Here is a 13,277-nt window from a genome sequence, read left to right as displayed (position 1 = left end):
AAAGCCAATTCGAAGAAAAGAATTTTTGAGAAAAATGCGTTAAAAATTTTCATAGAACGTGACAAAAGTTCATGACTAGCACGAGTCTTTTAGATATATAGATAAACATGCAAAAATGAATGAAAATTGTTTACATGGAGAAAAGAAAATGGATTTTTTCGACAGAATAAATCGGAAAATCCCCTTACTTCTTCTTCTCCTTCTTCTTACATCTTGGCTGGAATGTTTTCGAGATAGTCAGTAGAGGATTGTGGTAGACGTTTGCCCTCAATTAACTTTATAAGTGAGTAAGGAGGCGTGCGGCCGATCGTCAGTAGCCTCGGTCGCGTATATCTCAGCACCGCATGCGACGTTCATTGCACAGCAAGTGCCAAAATTTCTGTGGCGGGTGTTGAGGCATTTTATTGACGATTAATAAGACCAACAAAGATAGAAAAACGCAAAGATAGAGAGAGAAAGAGAAAGAGAGACAAAAATGGAGAAAAATCAAAAGAAAAAAGATAAAGAATAGGAGACGCGTATCTTTATCTTGAGACGTAAAGTTAGGGAAGAACTGTGTTGGCAGATCTTGACGCGATCTCGACTACCTAAAACGTAAAGTGCTTAGCTCGATCTTTATTCTACGGGTTGTACAGCATACGAGTTGTCGAGCATAAACATAGCCAGAAGAACTTTTCGCACACAAATAAGCAAGTAAGCGAGTGAACGAACATGTGTGACGAAGGAAGGAAGGAAGGAAAGAAAGAACGAACGAACAAATGAAAGAACGAACGAACGAACGAACGAACGAACGAAAGAATGAAAGAACGAAAGAATGAAAGAACGAAGGAAGGAAGGAACGTATAAACGAGTTGGCTCGTATATATCGACGAGATTCTCCTCCTCTCCTAACACGCCCACGCTAACTCGTAGCAGCAAGAGCCACGATGAAAAAAAAAAAGAGAGAGAGAGAGAGGGAGCGACGGAGAGAGAATAAGAGAGTGTAAGAGAGACGCGAAGACTTACAGGTGTACGTTTCACAAACGCGAGCTCGCGTAGGCTCGTTTACTTAGCCAATGCCATAGCTGACTTATTTATCTGTCTTTTGGCCGATGGTGGCAACGCTTCTAGAGAAAGAAAAAGAGAGAAAGAAAGAGAAAGAGAGAGAGAAAGAGACATAGAGTGGGAAAAAGTTGACCGTATCTATGTACTCGTAGATATACAGGAGATCGTGCGCGCGCGCCTGACTCCGGACTCGTTCAAGGCCTACCTGCTTATGTTGCTGCTGCTGCTGCTGCTGCTGTTGTTGGTGCTTGTGCTGCCGTTGCTGCTGCTACTCGAACAACGGACTACGAACGGTGGCATGCTGCGCCGTTTCTTTTTCTCTTTCTCTCTTTCTCTTTCTCTCTATCTCTCTTTTACTACACAATACGCATACGTGATTTTTCGTGAAATCGTAGAAAACGATGAAAAATTTGCTCTTCCTTTTCTTTCTTTTCTTATAAGCACGTTCCTAAAAACTATTTTCGAACAAAATTTGTCTACCTATTCGTCGGAAAGTAAAAGAAAAAGAAAGAGAGGTATAGACAGAGGGCAACCTTGAGAAAGTTTAACTCTCTCGAGCCTCGAAAAGGAAAAAGGAAAAAAAAATAAGAAAGAGAGTCGAAGAGGCGTAGGTAACGCCGTGAAACGAGTCAGACTCGCGACTCGTACGTGGCTTTTGATGAGCTCTCCGTAGCCGGATTGTCAAGTGACGTCAGCGCACCGGAAATGGAATGTAGGTAGCGGTGCTTATTAAGCTTCAACCGCGGAGAGTACGAGAGAAAGAGAGAGAGAAAGAGAGTGTGATAAAGAGAGTTAGAGAACTAAAAAGCGCGGTAGAAAGAGAGAGAGAGAAAGAGAGAGAAAGAGAGAGAGTTAGGAGAAGAGGACGGATGGAGTTCAATTGTTTCCTCCGCACACGCGTGCGGCAAGTGGCGCGTATGCACGTAGGTATACGTCCGCTTATACTTCTCAACCTGCTCTCTCCTCTCTCTCTATCTTTCTCTTTCTCTCTCTCTTACTCTTGCATTCACAATGACGACCACGACGACGAGGAGGATCTTAGTGTGGGCATCAGTCATTAAATCAATGCGCCTATGTCAGGATCTGTTCGCGCCTCGCTAATGCGCCAACGGAATGTCGACGAGACGAGTATATACCTTGAAAGATTTGCCAGTTCCGTAGGAAAATTCAAAACGTGTTAAAACGACTATCGTTGTTTCTCTCTTTCTCTCTGTCCTCTGTCTCTAACTCTCTCTCTCTCTCTCTCTCTCTCTCTCTCTTTCTTCATGTTGAGATTATCAGGTCTAATCGACGACTTCCTTGAAGAATAGCCAGAGATTAACGAAATCCCTTCTAATAAAGCGTTTTCAACGAACTTGAATCATCGCGGAATGGAAAGACCCCCCTCTCCCATGATTAGAAGTTGATCTTATTATTTATCTCCGATCGATCGAGCTAACTTTTCTGATTTATAACAAAAGAGAAAGAAAAAAAAACAAGAAATTTACCTATGTAATACCTATTCGAACGAAATGACGGCGAACATTGCATCGCGAAGAGAGAGGAGTGCGGAGGAGGTCCGAAGAGGTCAAAGGAGGTTTCAAAGCGCATGCGCAACAGGGAGGGTTGCGATGGCAGTGGTGGTTGATCGACGCTTGCGCTGTTTCACCCTCGCTCGGATTTTCCCTCTCTTCTCGACGACTCCTCGTTATCTCCTCTACATACCCTCTCCTCTTTTTCTCTCCCCCCCTCTCTCTCTCTCTCTCTAACACCTACGACGCGTTTCACCCCCTTTTCAAACGGTACTCATTGTTCGCGCGTGTCACGCACCGACGAGGTGAAACCATCCGACGATTTCCTGCCTGGCACCTGGTATCGCGCGCTTTTTTATTCTCCGTCCCTCTCTCTTTCTCTTCTTCTCTTTCTCTATCTCTATCTCTCTCTCTCTCTCTCTTTATCTTTTTCTATTTTTCCATCGTTTTCTTTTTCAGTTGAGTTATTACGTCAATTAATTCGTAACATTGCTTTATTAATTAATCGAAAATGTACTTCACTTTGTTAAAAGGAAAGAAAAGTCCGATTTATTATTATACCTAATGGTGGAATATTATTTTTAAGCAGCTCACTGAATTCACACCATCATGCTAACGCTTCAAAGGTAGGCGGTGCGAACGTAACGCGACACCATTCCGTGGTAACACCCCTAACGATCGATCGACCAAGATCGCCACTGGAATACGAGATCGTGAACGATATCGAAATTCGAGGCGACTACGATACTACCCAAGAGTATGCGGTTTATCGATGCACACCCTCTTCCGCCAATTCGATCTTTCCTATCGATTCATTATCCGTCTCTCTCTCTCTCACTCACTATGTCTCTATTTTTTAAGTTGATTCAAATAAAAACTTGAAAACGAGTTAATTTTAGCCGAAAATAATCGGACCTACAATTTTGCCTAAAATCAAATAAGATGAGAATCAATAATCGAAAGATGTTTTTTTTCTCAATCGAGATAAAAAATGTTTAGAACGATTAGAAAAAAAAATAAAACGAGATAACGCAAAAGATTTAAAGAGCACGTAAATACATGATCGATATAATCAATTTTTCTTCGAGTATGGTAATATCTTATCAGTTTTTACATCGTTTCACATATCGCGAGATCGTGCTCCATGATCGATCGATTCCGTCGATCAATCATCGATCGCCCAACGATTACATTTCCTGTTTGTTTTTATAAACCAGAAAATCTGAGAACACTCGAAGAATATACGATCGATGATCGAGCCGACAACCGAATAAATGCATATTCCCGTTATACGATTTAACGTCGTCGTAAAAATTCTTTCGAGTTATTACCTATTTTTATCATCTTTGACACATAAAGAATCTTTTATAGGATAGGTAAGTCATAATGTTCCCAAAACGAATAAATAAATAAATGAATGAATGAATAAATGAATGAATGAAATAATGAACGTGTGGATAAAACAAAACGACAGATTTCTCTTGTATTTACTTTCAATGTTGTTTATTTAATTAAAATTCAGTAGTAATTTAGCTTCTGCCGTTCTAACAAAATCAGTGGTCAAACACCACTCGCCGAATTTCAATATTATTTTTTATCGTTAATAATTAATTAATGTATAATAATAATATACAATGAAAGAAGGGAGAGGGTAGGTATTGTTTACAGATGCGTGTCATTCTTCTTTTGTTTTTTCTTTTCGTGTATTAGATTGTAATCCCATAAGTATCGTTTTTTTTTTACATGTCGCCCCTATCATTTGCACCGTGCGTCGTCGGCAAAAATCACGCACGCGTACTGCTCCTCGACACGATTGTCAAAGAAAATCGAAGAGTTTTATTTAAGATTCTCTGGATAAACTCGATCTTTCGTTATTTTGGATCGTATCGATCGTTTGTACAAATAAAAATTCTGGTCCTTCGATTTTCTAACAGTACGATCGCCTTCTCTACTGTCTATGTGGTATGTTTTTTTTTGTTGTTTTCTTTGTATGTACATCATTTTCGTTAAAAAATAAAATAATAGAGGAAGAATAAAATTTATATATCGATCGTATACCGCCGAAAAGTAACGTTCTCTCCGTTGCGCCAAAACTCATTGTCCATCCTCCGATACAAAACACTCGAACACTCTCAAAACATTTCTTCTCTCGTTGAAACGTCTCGTTGAAACACAAGCGGTATCAACAAAATCTCATATCCCGGCCGTGCATCGTCTCCATTCGATCGAAATCTACACCTAAACAAAAAAGAGTACTTAGTGAGTTACCGAGACACGAGATTTAAAAAATATATTTCTCTTGCAATATATCGTCCAAATGAAACAAATAGACTCGCGAGTATATTAAGAAAACGAGCGATAATTAACGAACAGAATTTCAATTGGCGCAACGAACGCTTTCTTTCCGATAGTCGATCGCATTTTTCTTTTCCTTCTCTGTCTCTCTGTCTCTTTGCCTGCTTCTGTATTTAGGTAACAAGAAATTCTACAAAATATCTTCATTTATCGAAAATGATTTCTCGTTAACATTCTTCCATCAGATTTTGCAACGTATCATTTATATTTCTATTTCGATAGACAGTTCATACTTTTTTCAGCACAATCAAATGAAACTATTTTCTTTGATACTTTAACCAACGAATCAAATATTATCCTCATTGGTAACGTTTTTCTCATTAATTAAAGGTGCCAAGAAGGAAATAACGGGTGAGAAATTTTTCCGCGTATTTAACGTACGAGAAACGCTTACCGAACGTACTCTGGCGAAAACTCGTTAATATTCTACGAAGACGTAGTTCTAATCGATCGATGAGAAAAAAAAAGAAAAAAAACAGAAAAAAATATACGAAGGAACGAGGAAAAAGAAAAAAAAAAAAAGAAGAAAAAAAATAAAAGACATGACCAATCGAAGCTCTTCGGTAGAAAGATAAGAGTGCTATATACACCTATGCGTGGCAAAGTGAGCAAATAATCGTGCACGAGCACAAACTCAAGTCAGTATAGGGATAATAAAGCCGCGTAATCCACCTGCGCGCTGTGGCGTTACGTCGACATCGCCAACGTAACGTTTTAATGAACTTGCGCCTCGCTGTTTTGTGGCAAATCTTACGTAATCGAGGGAAGCTAAGAAGAGAACCGAGAGAAGTTTGTTTATTAGGGGGAGACGACGGATTTAACGACGTCCCGTTCCGCCGGTTTTCTCCGATATACCCTCACCACCTCCTTCTCTTCCTCCTCCTCCTCCTCCTCCTCCTCTTATCCACCATAAGTCCCTCCTGTGCCTAGAGAAAGAGAAAGAAAAAGAGAGAGAGAGAGAGAGAGAGAGAGACCAGTTGCCCACGTTATACGAGAGAGAGAGAGACATTCATTTTTCAAATACTAAACTCTTTCACAAGAAATCTAGTCCCACATGAAACTACTACCTTTTTTTTTTTGTTTTGTTTTAACTGCTTACATTTTCCGGACCCGCATTACGGTATCAATTGTAGCAAGACCGAAAAAATAGATAACGATATTCTCTTATTTCTCTGTTTTCATCAAAAATGTATGAAATTTTCAATTCGTTCAGGTAAGAGATTACTAACAATAATACTTACGTATAATGTTTTAGGAAAATTCATAAACGGCTATTTCAAAGGATTAGAATCATATTATCAAGGTATGTAGGTAGATACATTGAGTGAACGCGCGCGCATTGTTACACGAAACGTCTGGCTCACGGTCTTGCTCATCATGCGAGAGATTACTTCGCATTCCTACATGCATTGCATAATTTAGCATACTTTATTCGTACTCCTTCAAAATACTTATCATCGGATTTACACGTCGAAGTGAACGGGACGGTCTAATGGAATTACACGTGTCCGGAAGATCAACGAGCGCGTTTTATTCTGAGATCGTTGTCGATTAAATTTAAAAAAAAAATAAGATAAAAAAAAACATTTCTCTTTATAAAAAAAAAAGAAAAAAAAATAAGGATCTTTCAGCTCACTCAAAATGTACGCCAGAGACCTTTGAAAAAATTCGCAATCTTAGAGCAAGTTTCTTACGCGAACCTGTCTTAACGACGAAAGGACAAGCTAAAGGCAACCCTTTCCAAGAGAATTTGCAAAGAAAAGAACACGCTAACATGGCTGACGAGAAAATATATATATATATACACAATATATAGAGAGAAAGAATGAAACGAAGAACGATACGAAGGATAAAATTGACTATGTTTACTCGTGTATCAATGAACAAAAAAAACAAAAAGAAAAGAATCGATGTTGACTATCTTTGAGTAGATGGAAAAAATTGAGAAAAATACTCATACCACTGAAATGACAAGAATTTTTATCGAAAATAATATAAGTATACGTAATATACTTATAAATATCTTAGCTAATAATCGAAATGATTGTTGTGCATTTGCTCATATTTTTCTTCATTATTCCTCTAGCCCCTTTTTTTCTATATTTTATATATCTATATATAGTATACATTCACCATCCCCAGGTTAGACACATCGATGTTTTTTAAATTCTCCTTCTACCTCGTTAATAAACGCGATTGCATGCACGCGCGCGCTCGTTCGAGCGCGAATTTATACTCGGTGAGCTTCGACCAAAAAAAAAAAAAGAAAACAGTACCGAAAAAAAACGTTTTTTCTACGGACAGGTCGCCCGTATCGAATTTTTGTTACGCGTCACTAACGGAAGATGAATTCGCGTTTTGTTGCAAAACGTTGCTTCTCTCTCTCTCTCTCTCTCTCCCCCTCTTTCCCTCTCTCAAATACACATGCACGCACACTTTCTATACACAATCGTGCCTGCGGCTAACAGACATTCCCTCGTTAATATCCAAAAGTCGCTAGATCTTGGAAAAAATCGAAATAAAATCGACTAAAAACGATACTACGTGAAAGAGAGAGAGAGAGAGAGAGAGATATAGAAAAAGAGACAAGGTGAAGTGAGAACGGAAAGACGAATCCATTTTACCCTAACGAAATTAACGAGAAATTTTCGATAAAATCTTGAAATTGATCATTGAAAGAAAAACTACAACCATAAAAAAGAGAAAAACAAGAGAGAAACAAAGAGTGAAAATTTCGAATAGATTTCAAAAAGATTCTTACGTCCTTCCTTAAAATAGTTCGCAATTATTAATATTAACAAATTAATAATAATAATTATAATAAAGTAATTATAATTATAAAAATAATAATAATAATAACATAAAAATAAAGTAATAATATACGGTAATAATAAATGATGACCAGTAATATAATAGCAATAATAATAAGCATAATGAATAAGAAGAAAAAAATCTTTCGCAATAATTACAATAATATTAACGAACCGTAATTATTACAATTATCTTTTCCAACGAGATAAGATATCTCGAATGATAAACAAATATATAGAATACAATAATAATATAATAATACATAAATAATATTATTAATAGTAATAATAATAATAATAATAATAATATAATAATATAATAATAATAATATTAATATTAATATTAATAATAATGTTAATAATAATAATAACAATAATAATATTAATAATAATAATAATTATATAATTACAATAAAAATAATCAATAATAATATACAAAACACTATAGCCTTTAGAACAATGGTTTAACCGCAAATCTTTTTCATATAATATTAGTATCGTCCAAAAATAATTGCAGTTCTTAAATATCGAATTTAAAGACTTGGTTGAAACGTCGAATAATTATTGAACAATTACCATTGAACTCTTTTGCAATTTATCAAGTTGTTTTACGTGGATTTACTTCAATAATGTCCGTTAAATTATTATTGTCAATAAATACGGAACATTCACGACCCTTTTTATCTTGAAGCTTTCGCTTCCATCGCGAAATTTTTCGATCCGATATTGAGTTGTAAGTTCGCTAATTGTCTAAATGACCAAAAACAAGGTTTATATTTCAAGGAGAGTTTCTGCTACTTAACGTTCGAATGTAAACTCATATATATGATTAATTTAAGCATTTAAATTCAACATTGCTATTAAATGAAAACAATAATGTAAGCAAACATCAGCATCTCCAATTAGACCTTTTCCCATGGGGCATAACATGACGAAAGATAACTAGAAAATCCTGTTTCTAATTTTAAATAACAAAAACCACAATTAATTTTGCACCTATCTAATATTTATATATATATATGTATACATTTTTTGTTGTCATCATACACGTATGTGTATATATATACTATTTATATATCCGTTTACTCGTATAATTATTATATCTCATATATATAATACTTACTCTTTATACAGAAGAGTAATTTTTTCGTTTGATGGGGATCTGTCTGGTTGAATTTCGCACACGTGCGGCTCGCGTAGTATCCCCGTAAGGACGATGACGATGACGATGACGATAAAGATGACGACGACGACTCAAAAGACGACGCGTGCGCCCTTCTTTCAATCCGCATCTTCCCTTTTACATTCTGCTTTGTTTTCTTATTCTTCTTTTTCCCAATCTTTCCATGTCGTTAGTCCATGCCATACTCTTTTCTTTTTTTTTTTTTAAGAAGGCGATGACAGTGTCGGTGGCGATGGCAGCTGCGACGGCAGCATTGATGACAATGACGATGAGAGACGCCGGCAACGGTGTCAACGATGATGACGACGCCAACGGCAAATGTTTTCACTTAACTTACTAGCTCTTTTTATCTAGTACATTATTTACAGTCCATATTTACTTATGTTACATCATTCGCCGGGACTCGCAGCATTTCGCGCTAAATCCCAAACGAACACAGCACTATCCTACGTATGTATGTTCGTTGCGTTTTGTCCCTCATTTTCTCTTTCTCTTTTTCTTTTTGATTTGATTTATTATTTCTTTATTTTTTCTTTATTTTTTTATTTTTTGCTCATTCGCTCATTTATCATGCATTCCCTCCCTTTCTCGTATTCACTAAATCTTTCGGTCCAATTCTCTTCTTCTTCACCAATAGTCTTTCTTCGGAACGCGCACTGTGATAAGTATTTAGAGAGAAAGAGAGAGAAAATAGAGAGAAAGAGAAAGAGTTTAACACAAACGCACTCGTCGAGCAATGGACGAACGAGCGACGTTTCCAAGTCCATGTTTCTAATAGATCGTATAACGTTTTCTCGGCTTATTTTCAGCGACGGTGAACAACGTTGATCGTCCTTTATATTCATCTCTCTTATTCTCTTACATCATCTTCGAGTCCTCTCTTGTCGTACGAGAGACGGAGAGGGAAGGAGGGAAAGAGAGAGAGAGAGAAAGAGAGAGAGAATGAAAGTAAAGGAACGATATTAAGAGCGAGAGCAATAATAACAGAGCAGCATCGAACATCGAGCATCGAGCTCGTCAGCCTCCCCTGTGTGCACGGGCCAAGAGTCCAGCCTCGTTAGGCCCCGTTGAACCTCGTAATCGAATAAAGTCCATCCACGATTGGTGTATCCCGTTTTTTATGTTTTCTTATCGTTTCTTCGTACTTTCTTCCTCCTTGATTTCGCGTACGTTCGCATAGACCGACCGCCTAGAGCTACGAGCTACCGGCATAACCGGTACGAGTTTGCAGATAGTGTTGGTAAAAGTGCGGTAGACTTTCCGCCGTTGGTGGCGGCGGTGGCGGTGGCGCGGACGAGGACACGGAGGAATTCGGCGCGTTTTGAGAAGTTAATGCGAGGCCCAACGGGGGAGGCCCCGGCGAACGCTAGTGAGCCGCCAACGAGTGGGCCGTAAGACCTTGAGGACTCAGCATCGGGGGACTGTGGCTATGGCCCATAGGCGAGCCATGGAGGTGATCCTGCGGATGATAGCCCTGATGGAGGCCTCCTTGTCCCTGATGACCCGGCGGCATGCCTTCCATGATGCCGTCGCCGAGCGTGTTCGGCGGTGTCATCCTCTTTTCCTTTTGCCGTCGGTTACAGAACCACACCCTTACTACTTCCTTTTCTAGTTGCAGACTATCGGCCAACGTTGTGATCTCTTGAGCAGAGGGTTTTGGTTGCTTGTGAAAGTGTTGCTCGAGAGCACCCTTCACCGAAACCTCGATCGACGTTCTCTTCTTTCGCTTTCTACCTTGTGCCGCGATCTTATCGATGCTCGTTGGCGAGCCCGTCGTTGAGTCCGCTTCCTCGAGCCATTTTTGTAAGAGAGGCTTTAGTTTACACATGTTTTTGAAGCTCAGCTGCAACGCCTCGAACCTGCATATCGTCGTTTGCGAGAATACGTTTCCGTAAAGGGTACCGAGTGCGAGACCAACGTCCGCTTGGGTAAAGCCGAGCTTAATGCGTCTCTGTTTGAATTGTTTCGCAAACGCCTCGAGATCATCGGAAGTCGGCGTATCTTCCTCGCCAGCACTGTGATCCCTATCGAGAGGATGTCCCGGATGAAGCGGATGACCTGTCGGTGGACTGTGATTGTGGGCGTCCCTGAGATGATGAGGAAGGCCGGCCTGGTGATTGTGCAACTGATGGGGATGTTGGTGAGGATGTTGATGTAGCATGCCGTTCATCGCCGCGTGGTATTGTTGCAGGGTCGTCGGCGAAGCCGCACCACCGCTCGGATTGTAATGTGCCGAGGGTACGACTGGCGCGTGCCAGGAATGCGGCGACGCCATACCAGGGGATTGATGAGGTCCGCGATGGTGCATGCCTTGATCGGCGTTCGCCGCCGCGGCAGCGGCCGTTAAAGGTTTCACATCTAAACTCGTATTGGCCTGATGGGGATGATGATGAGGATGATGACTCGTGTGATGCATCCCCATGGAAGCTGCCCAGGGATCGCTACCAGGTTGCAAACTGACCCATGGGTTAGCCGAGGAGAGGCTCGCCGCCGGATGCGAAAGTCCATTTGGCGACGGCGACGACGTCACCTGATGATGATGGTGATGATGATGATGATGCTGCGGCGCCGGCATATATTTCATTTCGCCGGCGTCGGCGGCGCTGCGGGGCGAGCCCGAGGAATAGCCACCCACGGCGATGTTCATCCCGATTGTTGTACCCGAACCACCATCCAGCTCGGCCGACACTGCGCTACTAACCGGCATGTACGTGGTAGCGGCCATCTACTTCCCCTCGTCGAGAGGTCTTTTTAGCTGCTCGCTCTGCCGGTTCTATCTTTACGTACCGGCTAATTTTGCGAGCACACCTCTGGATCTAGATATTTTGTCTCACTCTCTCTCTCTCCCACACCCTCCTCTCCTCCAACAATAAAAACGATTAAAGTTTCTTCAGAATATGCTACCGAAACGTAATCCTTTTTAATATCAGAGCCTATTAACGACCGCTCGCACCGGTCCACCGTTCGCGAAAACGTAAGAAATCCCGATCGAGCCGCATTCTTCCGAGCGTACTCGTTACTCCGCCCGTCGAAAACAGTATCTCCAGCTAATTTGTTTTCTATTTTGTCACACGTTATTGCAGAGCACACAAGTTACCTTCTTCAAAGGTGACAGCACTCGCGAGAGTAATCCCGAAATCACCCGATATCACTCATGCTTCGCAGTCGAACTCGCGTAAAACGAAACGAAAGTAAGAAAAAAAGGTATTTATTATAATCACTGTCGATACCGAGCGAGGAGTAAGACGTAGACAATGTTGACACACTCTCGAAGACTTGCGGAATCGTAAAGACGAAACGCGACTCTCTCCTCGCTCTCGCTGCCGGTCGCACTCTCGCGCGTTTCGAACTGTGTCGTAGTCGTCCTCGTCGTAGTCGTCGTCGTCGTCGTCGTCGTCGTCGTCGTCGTCGTCGTCGTCGTCGTAATCGCTGACGTTGTCACCCTCGTCGTCACCCTCGTCGTCTTTGGAGTCGTATGTGGGAGTTGTGGGAGAAAGAGTGGATGCGTGTGATATAGCCAACGCCAAGGAACGTTTACGTTGTTGTTGTTGGTCGAGGAGTGTCGTATGTGTGAGAATGTGTCGTAGTAGTAACAACGAGTAGTAACGAAGGAGAGAGAGAGAGAGAGAGAGAGTGAGAGAGAGAGAGAGAGAAAGAGTGCGTGGTAAGGAGAGAACGGGTCGTAGAAAGATCTCGCTCGGGCTCTCTCATGCGTTATGCATGTCGTAGCTGAGAGCGACTGACTGCCTCGCCTCGTAGCTCGCCCGAGGTTCCCGAGGCTCCCGGAGCGGTTGGTAGAGGTTCGTCATGCGCGCCACCGTTCTGCCATTCCCCACTCTTTTCTACGTTCTCTCATACGATTGGTTCAGCTGGCAAGGTGGCCGTCGACGTACGTCACTGTCAGGCGGCACCTAATCTGACCGCGCCTACAGAACAGGCGAGGCACCCTAGGCGCCAGTCCTTTTTCCCTTCCACCCACCTTCGCTGTCTATCGGTCTCGCTCTCTCTTTCTCTCTCTCTTTCTTTCTCTCTCCCTCTCTCTCTCTCTCTCTCTGCTTTACCTCTCTTCGAGCTACTACAGGACCGACCGAACTTCTTCGCGCGCCGTTGCTCCTGCCGGCAGCAAAGAAGACTCCACACGTCCAGGAGCCTCTCTTTCCTCTTTATTCCTTCCAGAAGTACTACGTGCTCCTTTATTTTCCTCGGTCACATCTTTTCCACACTTTTCTTTTTGTTTTCTATTTTTTTCTTTTTTTTTACCTTTAGATAGACTAACCCACGAGTATCCTCTTCTTCTTACCAACAACGATCTCGCAGAAATCCTACAAGCAACAGGTACTAATTTAATCCCCAAGTAATTATCCGCGAAGAGGC

The 13,277-nt window shown here is 41.1% G+C and overlaps 1 protein-coding gene across 1 annotated transcript; it reads right to left on the bottom strand.

The window, feature by feature from the left end:
- Nucleotides 1-4,041: 4,041 nt before the first annotated feature.
- Nucleotides 4,042-11,628, bottom strand: LOC122516233 (POU domain protein CF1A). The gene is made up of 2 exons (XM_043633885.1): nt 8,844-11,628; nt 4,042-4,793 (listed from the first exon to the last, which is right to left on the bottom strand). The coding sequence occupies exon 1, from the start codon at nt 11,626-11,628 to the stop codon at nt 10,270-10,272; it is 1,359 nt and encodes a 452-aa protein (XP_043489820.1). The 3' UTR covers nt 4,042-4,793; nt 8,844-10,269.
- Between the last annotated feature and the right edge of the window lie 1,649 nt (nt 11,629-13,277).

Source organism: Polistes fuscatus, unplaced genomic scaffold (genome assembly GCF_010416935.1).
Source record: "Polistes fuscatus isolate 324 unplaced genomic scaffold, CU_Pfus_HIC Scaffold2, whole genome shotgun sequence".
Taxonomy (NCBI): Eukaryota; Metazoa; Arthropoda; class Insecta; order Hymenoptera; family Vespidae; genus Polistes; species Polistes fuscatus.
The sequence above is the reverse complement of the archived record's forward strand: the minus strand, read 5'-3'. Positions and strand labels throughout refer to the sequence as shown.

Coding starts and splice junctions, on each gene's coding strand:
- LOC122516233 (XM_043633885.1), bottom strand. CDS start 11,628: ATGGCCGCTACCACGTACATGCCGGTTAGTAGCGCAGTGTCGGCCGAG.